At 38.9% G+C, this 17,947-nt stretch overlaps 1 protein-coding gene across 1 annotated transcript in view; it reads left to right on the forward strand.

The window, feature by feature from the left end:
* Positions 1-17,947, forward strand: part of LOC136864332 (testis-expressed protein 264) — a 141,461-nt gene that overhangs the window by 85,519 nt on the left and 37,995 nt on the right. Inside the window, exons 2-3 of the mRNA XM_067141171.2 lie at positions 4,771-4,992; positions 7,573-7,806. Of these exons, the coding sequence (XP_066997272.1) occupies positions 4,855-4,992; positions 7,573-7,791 (357 nt within the window). The 5' untranslated portion in view covers positions 4,771-4,854 and the 3' untranslated portion in view covers positions 7,792-7,806. The remainder of the gene's footprint in view (positions 1-4,770; positions 4,993-7,572; positions 7,807-17,947) is intronic.

Genomic DNA, 17,947 nt, shown 5'->3' on the forward strand with positions numbered 1-17,947 from the left:
GCTTGTTCATTGTGACGTAAATTATAGCCATAAACTCAGTTTTATTTTAATTATAATAAGTGATTCCAGTTCCATGTACAATCCTCAATTGTGGAAATGCAACAGTAATTTAATATTGTCCTGATCCATATCCCTCTATATTGCCAGATATGTGAGTTTATCACCTCACGCCTTGAGATAATTGATATAAGAGGTATGCTCTACCAAATTTTGTTGTTCTTATTTAAAAAGCAACTGGCGCTCAAACAAATGTTATGTATATTGTGTGAAGGAGATGAAGGTATAAGAGTAGTGGTTGGAGTAGCAACAATATATATATATATTTTTTTTATTTTTTGGCATCGTGTGGCAGGAAAGGGATTTTTCGACAATCTGCTGATTTTTTGTTTTCAAAGGTTGGCAGGTATGAAGCAGTAACTCCTACAGTTTCAGCTTACAAACACTCGCACTTGGCTGATCAAAGGGATGCTGAACACAGGAGCGCATCATGAGCATTAAAGAATTTACAGCTTATATTCTGTAGTAAAAATTTATATTGTAAAATGTCCACATGGGTTAAAGTTACTGCATAGTTCTAGATTGTGGTTTCCCCAATTTTCATACCAAACAATTGCTGGGCCTATATTTTAAGTAAGGACACAGTCGCTTCCTTCCCAGTTCTAGCCCTATCCTATCCCATCCCATTGTGACCATAAGACCTGTCCAAGTCAATGCGATGTAAAAAACAACAACAACAAAACCAATAGTTTCTGGATTTTTTCTTTTTATCTAGCTACATGTTTTCTTTGTTTCATCTATTGATAAAACTTCAGAGAGAAAGATGCACATGCTTAGAATCGTACAGAGGTATGCATTTGGAAATTATAGAAGTTATGTTATGGTCAGTGGTATAGTAGTTGCAATAGAGCTTTTTCTCTCAGCTTCAAGGTATGCAGTTTTGAACTTGAGGGAATAAAGTTTCTTCATGACACTGAGGTTTATTATCATTGATTTATATTTCTTCATTTTCACAATGTATTACCGATTTAGTCCATAGCATTAATGTTGTTATGGTTTAACGTCGCATTAACACATCAAAGGTTTTTGGCAGCGCAGGAATATGAAAGGGTTAGGGAAAATGGGAAACCACAGAAAACAGTCATCAGGGCTGCCAACAGTGGGATTCAAACCCACCATCTCCTAAATGCAGGCTCACAGCTACATGAACCTAGCCGCACAGCCAGCTCGCTGAGTATTGTATTTTTTAAGGATGTCACAAAAATAATGTCGAGATCCAGGCAGGACTAATTTAACCTACCATACCATATTCCCACATACACAACTTAGTGCAATTGATTGTTGAATAAGTCTAAATATTTTGTGTCATCATAAAACTGAAGTAAATATACAGATATTTTGTTGTAATGTGGATAAATTTTTAATTAAATGCCAACAAGTAAACAGCAGTTAAGAACATCAGAGTGAAAGTAGGACATGTGAATAACGTAGATGGCGTGTCAGTGAGAAGCTATTCTGCAGCAGAGCAGTTTATCACCTGATGCTTTTCGCAGGTATCAGGATTCTTATTTAAGCTTCGGATTTACATTTATGGAATCCTGAAATCATGAACTTCCTGAGTGTGTTGTATGTGTTGAAAAATTAAGCAATGTATGGTTCCAAGCAAACTAAAGAGACACTTGAAAATGCAACACAGTCATTTGGAAAATAATGATAAAGCTTATTTCAGTCATTTACTCTCTTCTCAAATTAAAGAAGGCAAGGCAGTCAAAAAATAAATGCAACTTCAGAAAAAGCGCTAGTAACAAGCTATAAAGTAGCAGAAATAATTGCCAGGAATATGAAGTTGCATACGGCAGCAGTAACTTTGATTTTATGTGAGGATGCCGAGAGGAAGATATCCAAAGTTCCTCTGTCAAACGGCGCAATTGCTTGCCGCATGGCAGACATGTCAGCTGATATTTAAAAAAACAAGTAGTGGAAAAATTACACGATGGTGAAAAATTTCAGCTGTACGAATCAACAGACATATGTAAAAAAAAGTCAATTAAAGAGCTACATAAGAAGAAGAATCACTTACTGAACAGTTCCTATCCTGCAAAGAATTACCTCTGACGTCAACAGGATTGGACATATGAAATTCTATGAAAGCGACATTGGAAGAAAATGGACTGAGTTGCAACAATTGTATTTCAGTGTGCACAGGTGGAGCCCCAGCAATTACTGGTCGAATGAGAGGTTTAAGTTGAAGTTTGAAGTAAGATTTTCCACACATTGGATCCACACATTGTTTTCTCAACCGGGAAGCTTTAGTGCCAAAATCCATTCCTTCAGGTCTAAGGAACGTAATGAGCTTGGTTGTTGGTTAGTTACATTAAAAGTATAGCTCTAAAAACTAGACTTCTCAAAGTCATGTGTCAGCAAGCAGGAACTGTTCATGAAACTCTGGTCCTTCACACTGAAATTCACTGGTTGTCCAAAGGAAGTGTACTTTCCACCTTTTATGAACTTAGAAATGAGATATTACAAATATTTGCCACAGAAAAACCTGAGTTCGCTGACCTCATAAGCGACAAAACTTGGTGTTCGAAAGTTGCATACCTAACTGATAATTTTGGACATTTGAATAATCTCAGTGTCGGTATGCAGGGAAAGAAAGAGAATATTCTTACATCAACTGACGAGCTGAATGGGTTCTTCAGAAAAAATCAACTGTGGTAGTCAAAAGTTGAAAAAAGTGATCTTGAAATATTTCCTCGAACAACTGATACCGACATCTGTTCCAGTCTGATTATAGAACATCTATTTGTTTTGGAGAATAAACTGCCAATATTTCCCTTCCCTCAACATGAAAGAATCCGCCTGGAGTCGCAATCCCTTTGCCGTTACTGCTGAGGACACAAACATCTATCATTAGAAGAGGCAGAAAAACTGGCTGAAATACAACCTGATCAGACTTTGAAGATGAAATTAGGGAAGAAACACTACTTCAGTTCTGCATTTCAGTGAAAAGAAAGTTCTCATTGTTATTAGAGCATGTCGTATCTATATTAATACAGTTTTCAACAACATATCTGTGCGAACCGGAATTTTCGGCACTGACCTGCATTAAAAATAAGAAACGTGAGCGACTTCTTTCTGTAGACCAAGAATTACGGGCGAGTTTGCCTCCGATTCCTCCTCACATCGAACAGTTGTACAAAAGTAAACAAGCTCACATTTCCCATTAAACTACAACAATCGTGTAATATTATTGACAGAGCATCTTATTTTTTGAGTGCTTACTGCATGTAGGCTTACCCCGTTCTGTAATCTTAATAAATATCATTATTAAAATATTGAATACAAATCAATTTTTCCGCGGCACAGTCCAACAATTTCATGGCACACCCCTTGAGAACCCGTGATCTAGATAATTCCAATTACTTTTGAGAAGATTTTACAGTTTAGATACTAGTATGTAAGCAAAATAAAGCTGAAAAATATCAGAATATTTGTTGGTTTGTATAAAATACGTCAGTTGCCACAAAGTGAGACTCCATTATCATGAAGATGTCAAAAATACTCGAAGAAATGAGTCTGACATTCTCGTTTTACTACAGTGGAACCTTGGATTGCAAGCATAATTCGTTCCGGCAACATGCTCTTAATCCAAATCGCTCGTATATCAAAGCAAATTTTCCCATAAGAAACTATTGAAACTCGGATGATTCGTCCACAACACAAAAACATTTATTCACATAACATTTCTAAAACAAAATATAACGTAAAACAATTAAACTGCACTTTACCTTACAATAGAATCATTGTTGGTGTGAGGGAGACGAGAGATGACATGAGAAGAGTTACTGTGTAGCACGAATTTAACTAACGGAATCACTGCTATCGGTTGGCTCATTGGAAGTGTTTTCTTTTCGTGCAACTTTAACGAGGAACCTGTCCAATGACTGTTGCTTTTGCCTCTTTTTGAGGATTTCACGAAAATGTGACATTGCATTGTCATTGAACAGATTCATCCACTGTAATCACCTCCTTCTTCCGACCGAATTCCTTTTTAGCCTTCTTTTCGTTCACAGGGCCCATCGTTGCAGAACAGTTATATCACAGATGACAGAAACAAAACATGTACATTCGTATGGTGTTGACTATGCGAGCGAGGCACGCCAACTGAAGTCCAGTGTGGGAAATGATTACACACACTTTCCCAGGAAAGAGAGTGGCCGGGGGAGGGGAAAACAAAGGCACTGGGGAGGTGGAAACGTACATACACGTGACGCTCATATTGCGAAACCTCACTCGCTTATCAAGTTACAATTTATTTAAAATATTTGCTCGTCTTGCAAAACACTCGTAGACCAAGTTACTCACAATCCGAGGTTCCACTGTATTTCAATGATAGGCAAATCATATATATATATATCGACATGCTGTTGTTGCCTATTTTAAGCAAATTGGTGTCGTAAATGTATTTGGATAATGCAAAATGTAAGTTAAGTTTACTCTTTATTTCATGAAATACTCACCCCTATGTGGAGGCATATAGATCACCAAAATCAGGAGTTTTATTCTACCAAAAGATCAGCCTCTATTGATGGCTCAGGCAGAACTTTTTACAAACTAGGAGGCATTAAAATGATATTAAAAAAGGAACTTAAAATTCTGGCATGTAATTTATCAAAATGTAATTTTACTGAGGGAGCATTATTATTATTATTATTATTATTTTAATTTGACAATATATTTTGATTCGTAATCGTTTTTACTTTTCTTCAGGTCATACTACGTTCATCACCAGTATATGCTGTGGGAATTATTGTGGATGAAGAGAATTATGAGACTGGAATTAGAAATTATTTAATGTCTCTCCTCGGATACAAAGTATTTGTCATCCCGCCATCAACGCTCGCCGTTACAGCTTCACACCCGTGTAAAAACCTTGTATCACTTCATTTGGTACTTCGTCGAATGCATCAGAAACTGGATTATCATATACATGTAAGCAGCTAGTACTATGTTTTGCATTGATTTGTGCATTATATTTCATTCTGTGAACCTCTGAACTAAATGCTATTCTATTTGTGTTATAATGAAGCCTCCATGGCTCAGACAGCTGCACGCTGGCCTCTTACTGCTGGGTTCAGGGCTTCAAATCCCCTTCATTCCATGTGAGATTGGTGCTGGACAAAGCAGAGGCAGGTCAGGTTTTTCTCCGGGTACTACAGTTTTCCCTTGTCATCTTCCATTCCAGCAACACACTCCAATATCATTTCATCTGTCATTAATCATTACCCCTGAGGATTGCGACAGGCTTGGGCAGCCAGCTTATCCTCATCTCTAGATGGGGGCTTCATTCCATTCTTGACCCAATCGATTGACTGGAAACAAGCTGTGGATTTTTCTCTTTTTGTTTTGATGGAATTATTACAAATGATAATGACCTCACTATGGATTACGATGACGGTTTGAAAAGTTCTCGGAATCACCGCTAGATGTCAGTGCTAGAGCAACAAGGTTCCGGCACAATAATCACAGATCCTTTGTGAGTGAACACGTGGCGCGTCAGTGCTCTAGCTGCAGGAGTGTGGTAGTGACGACTCTTTGTTGTTGTTCCCACGTAGTGATTTGTGACAATGGAAAAACTGAGATTCGAGCAGTGATTAAATACTTTGTAAAGAAAGGTATGAAAGCAAAGGAAATTCATGCTGACTTTCAGAACACACTGGGGGACTCTGCTCCTTCATTTTCAACTGTTGCCATGTGGACCAGCGAGTTTAAATTTGGTCGGGAGAGCTTGGATGATGATCCGCGTAGTGGACGGCCAAAAAGTGTTACGACCCCAGAATAAATCGCAAAAGTGCATAAAATGGTTATGGAGGATTGTCGACTGAAAGTGCGGGAGATTGCTGAAGCTGTAGGAATGTCTTCTGAATTGGTATATTATATTTTAACCGAAGAATTGGGTACGAAAAAATTATCCGCAAGATGGGTGCCGTGGCTCTTGACATCGGACAATAAACGCACCAGATTGGAAATGTCCGAACAAAGTCTGGCCTGTTTTCAGTGCAACCAACAAGATATTTTGCGCCGGTTTATGACTACAGATGAAACTTGGGTCCACTACTATACCCCAGAGACAAAACAGCAGTCAAAGCAGTGGAAATATGCTGATTCACCACTACCAAAGAACTCAAAGGCAGTGCGTTCGGCCGGAAAGGCCATGGCCTCAGTTTTCTGGAATGCAAAAGGCATTCTGCTGATAGATTATCTTCCTACTGGCCAAACAATTACGGGGCAATACTATGCAAACCTCCTAGACCAACTACAGGAAAAGATACGCGAAACAAGGCCTGGTTTGGCAAGGAAAAAGGTCATCTTTCATCAGGACAACGCTCCGCCGCACACAAGTGTTATTGCCATGGCAGAACTTCATGAACTGGGGTACGAATTGTTGCCACATCCACCTTATTCATCTGATTTGGCACCATCAGACATTCATCTATTCCCCAAGCTGAAAATTTTCCTCAGTGGAGTGAGATTTTCTACATGGGAAGAACTGACAGCCGAATTGGAGAGGTATTTTGCAGGCCTGGAGGAATCTCATTTTCGAGATGGGATCAAGGCATTGGAACATCGCTGGACCAAATGCATTAGTCTACAGGGAGACTATCTTGAAAAATAAAAGCAGTTCCACCGAGGTAAGATACTTAATTCTAGTACATTCCAAGAACTTTTCAAACCACCTACGTATATGATAAACAAGTTAATTCAGATTGCTTCCAACTGATCAGTTATCTTCAGCAACTGACTCCTGTGGGGTATGACAGCAAGGTGAAATCATCCCACCAAAGCATCTAGGGTTCAAATCCCAGCCTACTAATGTGGAATTTTTTAAACATAAAGTTACGTTCCTGTGGTTTGAACTCCACATAAAACGAAGGTCCGGTGTCAATAATGATAGTATCAACTGTTGCATAAAAATACAGCCTTCCTTGCTTTGACTCGGGAGACAGCCACTATAGTCCTGTGTCTGTTATTACTGTTCAAATGAAGAAGCGTGTCAACAAGATAAGTTGAATAGGTACTATAAAAGCTGTAGTGAAGTCTTTATTATTCACTGTTAATTTTTTGTCATCACTGTGGAAGGGGATGTGCCACAGGCGGCAGCACGCCAGCCTCTCACTGCTGGATACCGTGGTTCAAATCCCGGTCACTCCATGTGAGATTTGTGCTGGACAAAGTGGAGGCGGGACAGGTTTTTCTCCGGGTATTCCGGTTTCCCTGTCATCTTTCATTCCAGCAACACTCTCCACTATCATTTCATTTCATCTGCCAGTCATTAATCATTACCCCAGAGGAGTGCGACAGGCCTCGGCAGCTGGCACAATTCCTATCCTCGCCGCAAGTTGCGGGCTTCATTCATCCCATCCCTGACCCCGTCACTGACTGGAAAACAGGTTATAGGTTTTCATTTTTACTGTGGTGGGAGATGTCAGCATTGAAGGATGAAATGATTAATACACATTAATACCCTATTGTTTGTTTTGATTTTTTTTTAAATATCTCGTTCTGTTGCAGCGTCACAGATTATGTGCTTACCCAAGCATTGAAATATACGATGGGAGTTCAGTACGGGTTATGGCTCCCCTTACCCGTCAAACCCAGTATTTTGTCCCAGAGGTGATTTTACCTCCCAAGTGGTCATGGTGCTTAAACTATATTAAGAAAGATGGTGCTCTTGCAGAAGATGAGGATGATGATTATGAAGAAGAGGAGGAGGATGAGGAAGAAGACTAATGCAAGAAACAGGCAGTAAGTTGTATTGTCATTGACATTATCATCATTCAATCAATTATCTGCATTTAGGGCAGTCACCCAGGTGGCAGATTCCCTATCTGTTATTTACATAGTCTTTTCTTAAATAATTGCCAAGAATTTAGAAATTTATTGAACATCTCCCTTGGTATATTATTCAAATCCCTAACTCCTCTATTGTGATCTTTCCTACTTTTAAAAACACAACTCAGAATTATTAGTCTACTAATGTCATTCCACGCCATCTCTCCACTGACAGCTTGGAACATACCACTTATTACATTGTATAGATCCGTATTGATACAGTTTAAATTAAGAACTACTGTTAGGTTTAATGGTCCACCCAATCAATACACTTCACTTTACAAGTGAAAACACATTCAATATTAAAATATTTTAAACATTCTTTGATACATGATTCATCTAAATTAAGACTTCTTCAGCCATAGCATCTTGTAACAAATTACGATACATCATTGTTGCTGTCTAATAATTTTAAAAATGGAAGAACCCATGTCCTTTATGAACTGTTAGAGAATACACTAAAGACAATAAACACTATTTTTCATAAAATTGTCCATCACTTCTTGTAAACTCCATGGCTAAATGGTTAGCGTGCTGGCCTGTGGTCACTGGGGTCCCGGTCACATCCAAGAAATTTAAAGCACACCGCAAAATAATTGAACATATTCAAGGTTTGGATTTTTGGACACGATTCGTGGATGATACCTTTGTAATAATACATAAACGTTATAACAATAGTAACAATATTTTACAATTTTTAAATTAATTAGATGAAAGAATAAAATTTACACTTGAAAATGAGAAGGATAATGCTTTAAATTTCTTGGATGTGACCGTTAAGAGGAAACCTGGTAAGTTCTCTTATAAAGTATATAAAAGGATATGTTTACTCTGGTGACCATTGAAAATGATTCTTTACATCCTGGGAGTCATAAGAGGGCTGCTTATTTCAGTATGGTTTATCAAGCCTTCAATTTACCTTTATCTCATACAGAAAGAGAATTACAGTACATACAGAAGATAGCCAATATGAATGGGTTCATTGTTAATACTGTACCAGGAAAAGTTCGTGGGTTAAGGGCATGAGAAGGACCTCAGGTAGTGGAAGTTGATTTTGGAGCCGATACAGAGCAGGATAGAATCGCAGGGTGAATAATAGATGGTTATACTTTTTCCAAATAATTTTTATTAATAATGTTGAATGATTCATCACCCTGCAATATTAATACAGGACTCAGATCTTTCATTGAAATCAAAAGTTTAAACGTAAATCTTCTTGAATTCAGTTCGAGAAAAATAAATATCACTGATCCTATAGTCTTTCTAACTTTTGTAAAAATACGAAATGTCAGTTCTTCACCTAAAGTCTTTCTAAGTATTAATTCACAAAATGAACACACTTATAATTGAAAATTGAAATAAGAACTTAAATTTCTGTTGAAAGTTTCTTAGTTTGTTAGCCTTGAAATATAGAACACTTGAAAACCCTAGAGTTCTTCTATGTAATATGAATATTAAATTTTGAAAAATAAATTTATCATTAAAGGTGAACTTTTGAGAAATGATGATAAACTACGAAATATTGTTCTCACGCAGCACTGAGAAATCATTGTTCAAGATTGATAAGAAAAAGTCAGTCAGTTTGTGACTACTCACTTAGTAAAGAAAATTTGGCTTACAAATGTTGATGTGGAGAATGGGAGTCTGGAACATTCCGCGGAGTGCGGACGGAGACTCGAACTCGATGTTCCACGAAGAAACCACATTGACGTCCCTCGATGGGTACCATAGATGAGATGATGTTTGAGGTAGGTGGATCTTGTAGAATTTCACCAAGATTTCCGCTGCTCGTGGAGGTGATTTTAGCACACGGAAAGTTCAATTGGCGCGAGTAGTAATTACAGATGCTATCATTCACTGTCAAACACAGTTCATTTCGTATTTTAATTTTATGATGTTAAATGAATAATTACAGTCCTTGCTGCATAAAACACTATTTAAAATCGTCACTGAGAACGTCCATAAATACACAGTTCAAACACTTGAAAAAGCAACGTGTAATAATTCTCATCACAGCCTCTGATCACAGTCTCTGAATCACTATCCTAGCAGATAACACTGATTTTCTGGTAGTGATAATATTATATTACCTTAGAAAAAGTTCTTAATATTCACCAAGTTTATCACTGGAATAAGTGGTGTCCTAATATGGCACGAACACTACGTAAATAAAGAGACACAGTTCAAGGATGTACTGTATTAGAAGAAATGAGTCCTAGAATAGTTAGAGTATTGTACACGACAGTTTCTGTTTATTGTAGTAGTTCAATATCATGTGAAATTAACTAAGTCCACACGTCATGTTCTAGTCTGTGAATATCAAATATTTGACTTCGTACTTCAATGATTTCACATGTGTTATATTTCGAAATGTCTGTGAATTATATCTTAGTCGCGGCACGATAGACTAAGTACGTTGCGACGTCTTTTATAAGTGCGACGGCGATTGATTATCCCATAATTTCGTCTCCGCGAAACGCGACAGAAAGTACTATTTTCGAGACTGCGCTGACAGACTGTACGAGGGTCAGTCTCCCCTCTGTCTCACTCACACACACACACACACACACACACACACACACACACACACACACACACACACACACACACACACACACACACACACACATACTGCACTGTTCTGCACTGCTTGTCAGCCTTGACATAGTGGCATATATATCTGCGCTGGGAGGGGTGGCGTTCTGAATCATATGACCGAGAGTGCTCAATCTTCTTTAACTTTATATTGTTATAACTCAAAAATCACTGGGCAGATTGCTTTGAAAGTTACAGGATTTTACTTTTACGATATCTGCTACAATTTAGCGTTGGTCCTGTTCAACGGTTAAGGCGTTAAAAAGTTCACGAAAGAAAAATTCTTTCGAGAAATGTCTCTACGGGAGGCAAGTTTCAAGCGGTAGGTGACGTCACTTGACCTCGCCTGGCTCGCTCGTTGAGTCTGGTACGTACTGGAATGTTCCTTCGCTCAGCTGTTCGCATGTCGGACGGAAATTGTATGCTGAAATAAAGTTTTTTCAATTGATATGTGCCAGGGCCTAGGCCTTCCTGGTACATCACAATTAATAAAATTATAAGTAAAAGGAAAGAACAACTTAAGACTAGCATCAGAGCATCGAAAGAGTTCAAAGTTCGCTACTTTTATATTTACAAACCCAGGGATTCTTCAAATCACAAAATTATTTAAGAAACACAACTATCAATTCTCATTTTCAACAAAAGACAATAATGGTCACATATTTTATAACCATAACAGTGTAAGCAAGTCAGAGTGAGGCTTGGATGGGAACCGGCTATAGGGAGTTTCACCAACTTTGATGATCTTGTCTTTTGAAAGGAATCTTCATAAGAATATAAGAATTAAAGCTATTAGTGTGGTGGTTGTCATGCAGTGCAGATCTTTGCGATATGACAGGCTATCTCAAAAGCATTAGTTTGCTACTATCAGAAATACCTTGTCTTTTGAAAGGAATTTTCATCAGAATTAAAGCTTTTAATATTCGATGTGGATGTGGTCCCATTTTCCTATTCCAAGGCCAGAGTTCAAATCTCCCTCAGTCGGTACACTGAAGCTACCGGTTACCAGCACTGCATGTCATATTATAAAGAAATATCATTCAAATTTTAACATATGAAGAATTTTTACAAGAAGTGATGGACATTTTCATGAAAAATAGTGTTTATTGTCTTTAGTGTATTGTCGAACAGTTTCTAAAGGACATGGGTTCTTCCATTTTTTTAATTATTAGACAGCAACAATGATGTATCATAATCTGTTACGAGACGCTATGGCTGAGGAAGTCTTAAATTAGACAAAACATAAACCAAAAAATGTTAAATATATTTTAACATTGAATGTGTTTTCACTTGTATAGTGAAGTGTATTGATTGGGTGGACCATTAAACCTAACACTAGTTCTTAACATATCACTTAGTCGAGCAGCTCGCCTCCTTCCCCCAAGTCTTCCCAGCCCAAACTTCGCAGTATTTTTGTAACGCTACTATTTTCTGGGAAATCGCCCAGAACAAATCGAGCTGTTTTCCTTTGGATTTTTTCCAGTACTCAAATCAAGTTATCCTGCCAGGCTGAGTGGCTTAGACGGTTGAGGTGATGGCCTTCTGACCCCAACTGGGCAGGTTCGATCCTGGCTCGGTCCGGTGGTATTTGAAGATGCTCAAATACGTCAGCCTTGTGTCGTTAGATTTACTGGCACGTAAAACAACTCCTGCGAGACTAAATTCTGGCACCTTTGCGTCTCCGAAAACCGAAAAAGGTAGTTAGTGGGACGTAAAGCCAAGAACGTTATTATTACAAGTTATCCTGGTGAGGGTCCCATACACTGGAACCATATTTTAGTTGGGGTCTCACCATTGACATATGCCCTATCCTTCACATCCTTACTGCAATCCTGAAATACCCTCATAACCATGTGCAGATATCTGTACCCTTTATTTGCAGTCCCATTTATGTGATTACCCCAATCAAGATCTTTCTTTATATTAATACCTAGGTACTTACAGTGATCCCCATAAGGACCTTTCACCCCATCAACACAGTAAATATACTAGAGAGGACTTTTCCTATTAGTGAAACTCACGACCTGACTTTTAACCCCATTTATCATCATACCGTGGCCAGTTGTCCATCTCACAACATTGTCATGATCTTTTTTGCAGTTGCCTGCTATCTTGTAACTTATTTATTTCTATGTACAGTATAACATCATCTGCAAAAAGCTTTAATTCTGATTCCAGTTCTTTGCTTATATCATTTATATATATATATGTAAGAAAACATAAAGGTTGAATAATATTGCCTAGAGGAATTCCCCTTTTAATGATTACAAGATCAGATAATGCTTCACCTACTCTAATTCTCTGAGTTCTGTTATCTAGAAATATAGCCACCCATTCAGTCACTCTTTTGTCTTGTCCAATTGCACTCATTTTTGCCAGTAGTCTCCCATAACCCACCCTGTCAAATGCCTTGGATAGGTTATCATAATCACATAGATGCACACAGGAGATGCTGTCAATTGTGTACATTGTTTTATTTACAAATTACATACACACTATACACATACACACTAATGAACTGCCGTCTTTAACAAAACACTGCTGCGAAGTAGAAGAAGAAGACTGCAACATTCGCATGTCAACCGACTACCAACACAGTGTGGTACTAGTTAATCGTGTTGGATGATTATTATATAATTCACTTACCAGTAGTGGAATGAAGATTTCATGTCTAAGCAATCTATACCAAATGCTTGTTATAGCATGTTCAGAAATCAAAGAAAATCGAAGCCGTACTTTGCTGTTAGGTGATGGTTCTCAGACTTTGTTCCACAGATCTATTCCTGGTGTTCTGTGAAATATATACAGTTAAGACCTGTCCTCAGTGGAAACCAAAGGGACCAGAATTTTTCCCCTCTGATCGCAGGAATCCGGTTCATAAAGATGGTTATAAAATAAAAATCATAAGTACATACCTCAGTGAGATAATCCAGTAGTAGATTTATGATTTTGTGCAGTACCAGGTATGATAATGACACTAATCACACACGTATGTAAGTAGTTGGTGCTGTGTATGTTCTGAAACAATGGGTGCTGAATCAGCATTTTGCCATGCTTTAGACAGTAAATTTGAATTCTTGCTGTGTCAGAATTTTTTTTTTTTTTCAGTTATTTGAACTGGTAATTTGACCGGGCTAGTTGGCGTGCGATTAGGAGTGTGCAGCTGTGAGCTCGCATGCGGGAGATAGTGGGCTCGAACTCCACTGTTGGCAACCCTGAAGATGGTTTTCCGTGGTTTCCCATTTTCATGCCAGGCAAATGCTGGGGCTGTACCTTAATTAAGGCGATGGCCATTTCCTTCCAATTCCTAGGCCTTTCCTGTCCCATCGTTGCCATAAGACGTATCTGTGTCGGTGCGACGTAAAGCAAATAGCAAAAAAAAAAATTCCAGTGTCGCATATAAATACAGACAGCACAGGCTCAGATTCATTTTCCAATACATCATTATTGCCATAATCACCATCTAAAACATTGTCGTAAGATAGGAAACTTAAAAGGGTCCACCTTTTCAATACAAATAAATGTTATAGTTTATTTACAACATATATTTACACTTGGAACTAGTTTCGACGCTGTTTGGCGTCATCTTCAGCCAAAATGTGAGAATTAGGCATAGGTGTAAGCATGCAGACATTTATATTATACAAGATGTTAAATCAGTGTGATTAAATGAGAGACATGAAATCGTGAAGTACAATGTCAGTTTCAAAATGGTCATGAAGGGTGAGTCAAAACTGTATAAACATGAGATAGGGTTCAAAAACATTATCACTTAAAAAACATATAAACTGTAACAAAACCACACGGAAGTTCGAGATGATTGGCATAGGAGATTCAAATTATTTCAGACACACTTGCATTGAATGTTGCCTGCCGCGAGTGTAGTACAAAACATAGGTTAGATTTCAATAAACACAATCGTCTCAAAATGCACATAACATTTTAAAAATATTTTTGGGTTGAGATGAAATTTGGCACTTAGGGATTGAAATCACTTATTCACTAAGCATCAATTCAAAACCAGCTGTGAAGGGTGAGACAAAATTGCACAAGCGTGAGTTTGGACTCCATAAATGCAAATGCAACACACTCGAAACTGTAGGTTCATGATGGATTTGGCACATAAAGGTCTGCGTTCACTGTACTACACTAGCGGCAGGCAACATTCAATGGAAGAGTGTCTGAAATAATTTGAATTTCCAATGCCAATCATCTCGAACTTCCGTGTGGTTTTGTTACAGTTTATGGGTTTTTTAAGCGATTATGTTTTTGAACCCTACCTCATGTTTATACAATTTTGACTCACCCCTCATGACCATTTTGAAACTGACATTGTACTTCATTGTACTCATTCACTGAATGAGTTTTGAGAAATCCAGAATGACCCTTCTTAATTAAACTGGCTTTGCATAAGCTACGTCTGGTTTTTCTTCTTCACTTTAACAGTAATAAGATAACTATCCATCACATTATAGGTTTTCAAAATAGGTTTTGCGATGTATTTGCGTACACCATACTGACCATCCCAATGATTAATTAAACCTAGAACACCTAAGCATCTTAGTAATAGTTAACTTCCGAGAGGAGTCTCTGAGACTCGTGTTGTTTCAAGGTGGATAAAATTCAGTTTTATTATAAAAGCGGTAGTATAACTGAAGAGTGGCTTCTTCACAAACTCAATTTATGCAAATTCATTCTATTTTAGCATTAATAAAATACATTACCAGAATGAGAAAATCTGATCTACCTACCTACTGTATAATTGAAAAATTCCTGACCTAAGAAAAATGTATAGGTTTTTCTGCACACCTGGTACACAATCCTTCAGACATTACAGTAAGAATTTTACACACTTTGTGGTGTATTCTGAATGTTCACCACATATACACTGAAGAAAATAGAAATTGCAACACCCAGAAGGAGTGGTGCTACATTGCTGCAATTGAACATGCAGGGCGAGTGTTCAGTTGTGCTTCGATGATTACAGTTTCAGGTCCCTCTGACTGCAAGTTTGGACAACAATCAATACAGGATGTGCTCACCACGAGCTGCAATACATTGATGAATTCGTCGAGGCATGGAGTCAATAAGGCCCTGGATCGCTTCTTGAGGAATTGTGGCTCATGCTTGCTGCACTGCACGGGTCAGTTGTTCCAGAGTTGTGGGTGGCTGAGGACGGTTGGCCAGTAGTCGACCCATCATGTCCCACACGTGCTCAATAGGACTGAGGTCCGGGGATCTGGCGGGCCATTCTAAGGTTGTGATGTCTTGGAGAGCTTCTCTGGAGATGCGTGCAGTGTAAACCCGGGCATTGTCCTGCTGAAACATCCCATTAGCAATGTTCGCCATCATAGGGACAACCACTGGATTGAGTACCCTATCAACGTACTGTCGAGCAGTCATAGTGCCCTCAACAAGCACTAATTGTGATTTCACATTAAAGCCAATAGCTCCCCAGACCATTATGCTTGGTGTTGGCCCTGTGTGCCTCTCGACAATAAGATGTGGGCGGCCCCTCTCCCCGGTACGTCGGCGCACACGATTCCGGCGATCACTGCGGGCAAGACAGAAGCGCGATTCATCACTAAAGACGACCCTATGCCATTCGTCGACCCGCGTCAATCTTTCTCGACACCAGGCCAGCCTTACACGTCGCTGTTGTGGGGTCAATGGAACACCTTCTTCAGGGACACGGGCTCGTAAGCCAGCTGTACGCAGGTGATTACCAACTGTTTGTTGTGTACCATGGGGTGACACAGCTGCTCAAATTTGCGCTGCTGTTGCATGGGATTCCGTCCGGGCCATCCGAATGATGCGGCGATACTCTCTCACAGTTGTCTGTCGCGTTGGGCCTGTGCCAGGTCTATGAGTGTGGGTACCTTCATTTGACCACTGCTGCCATACACGTTGTACCGTAGATGCCTGCCGGCCAACATGTGCAGCGACAGTCCTTAGTGATAATCCAGCCTCGCACAGCCCAATTATCCGAGGCCTCTCAAACGGCGACAGTTGTTGATAGCGTGCTCTTCTCTGTCGTCGAGGCATGTTTTGACGGGGAACACTTCACTGCACAGACTGCAAGTCAACTACGCTACACCAGAGTCCGTATACTGTGTTGTGTAGCTCTGGTACCATACTGTTGGTGGCGTGCGATTATCAATAGTTAGTCAACCTTAGTGCACGGCAGTAGTGGTAATGTACATACGATACTGATATAATATAGTATAGAATTAGTAAATATGTATAGCTTAAGCAAAAAGGTCGTAGAAAAATAGGCACAGATAATAATAATTGAACGATGGAAATGCGCAAGAAGAAGGAGCTAGGCCAATAAATGAAAGAATATAGGAACAAGAGAAAACCAAAGATTAACGATATAAATAAGATATATTTAACAATAAACAAATAAATAATCAAACATTTTGCAACAAGATAATAAATCGAAGACAAAAGTTTGATAGATAGTGAATTATATAGAGGAAACCTGAGCAGATAAGAAAAATGTGCCACATTTACAATATATGTTATAAGAAATGTATCCAAAAAACCTTATTACAAAATACAGGCGTACAATGATGAATATAAAAGCTGAATAAAGAAAGAAAAGAAGCAAAACCTGAAAGAAAAGAAATGCGAAAGGAAGGGAAAAGGGAAGTGGGGTAAGGATCGAACTGGGGAAAGGATTTTTTTTGCCGGGTGTCTCAGTGCTGCGGGATCTGTTATTATGATATTTATAATACAAAATAGCATGTGTCCTAGGAGGCAGATTATGAGATTACAATTTTTACATTGTCCGTAGCACAGTTCGGGATTGAAAGGTTTTTGCAGAAATAAAGTCTTGCATATATGATTTGAATTTAAGCCGGCGGAAGAAATGTACAGCTGTGGGAGATGGCCCAATAGAAAATTTAATGTCCAAATAACATAATGATAAGTCTTGCTCACCAAATTACTTGAAGAAATAACAGTCCAGATGGAAGTGACATTACACAACGTAGCACAGTTATTTTGGTGCTCCACCACTCCGAGACGAAGGCAGACTCAATTTTTGGAGCAGCGGAGTGGGAATATATAGCAGTACAAAAAGATCGAGAAAAGTAAAGAGGTTGAAAGCCAGCAAGTTCCAGAAGCGTCATTATCACGTGTCCAATAGGTAAGCACCAGCACACAAACAAGTGGAGAAGGCGAAGCGTGGAGAGGATGACGTCAGAGCCACGTGATGAATGGAGTAGCCAGACCACAGGTGAGCGGAGTAGTTGAATGCGTGGAGCAGCGGCGACGTGATCGGAGAAAAGGCAGCATACAAGGTTGGGAATATACGTTGTATACGCGGAGATCGTAACAACTGGAGTTGACTCCTCCACTACCAATCACATGGGGAGACCTGTAACAATAATCCAATGGGTCTGAAACGTTGATCGTTAACATACCTACAAGGCATCGTTCCATATTTTGAAAA

Source organism: Anabrus simplex, chromosome 2 (genome assembly GCF_040414725.1).
Source record: "Anabrus simplex isolate iqAnaSimp1 chromosome 2, ASM4041472v1, whole genome shotgun sequence".
NCBI lineage: Eukaryota > Metazoa > Arthropoda > Insecta > Orthoptera > Tettigoniidae > Anabrus > Anabrus simplex.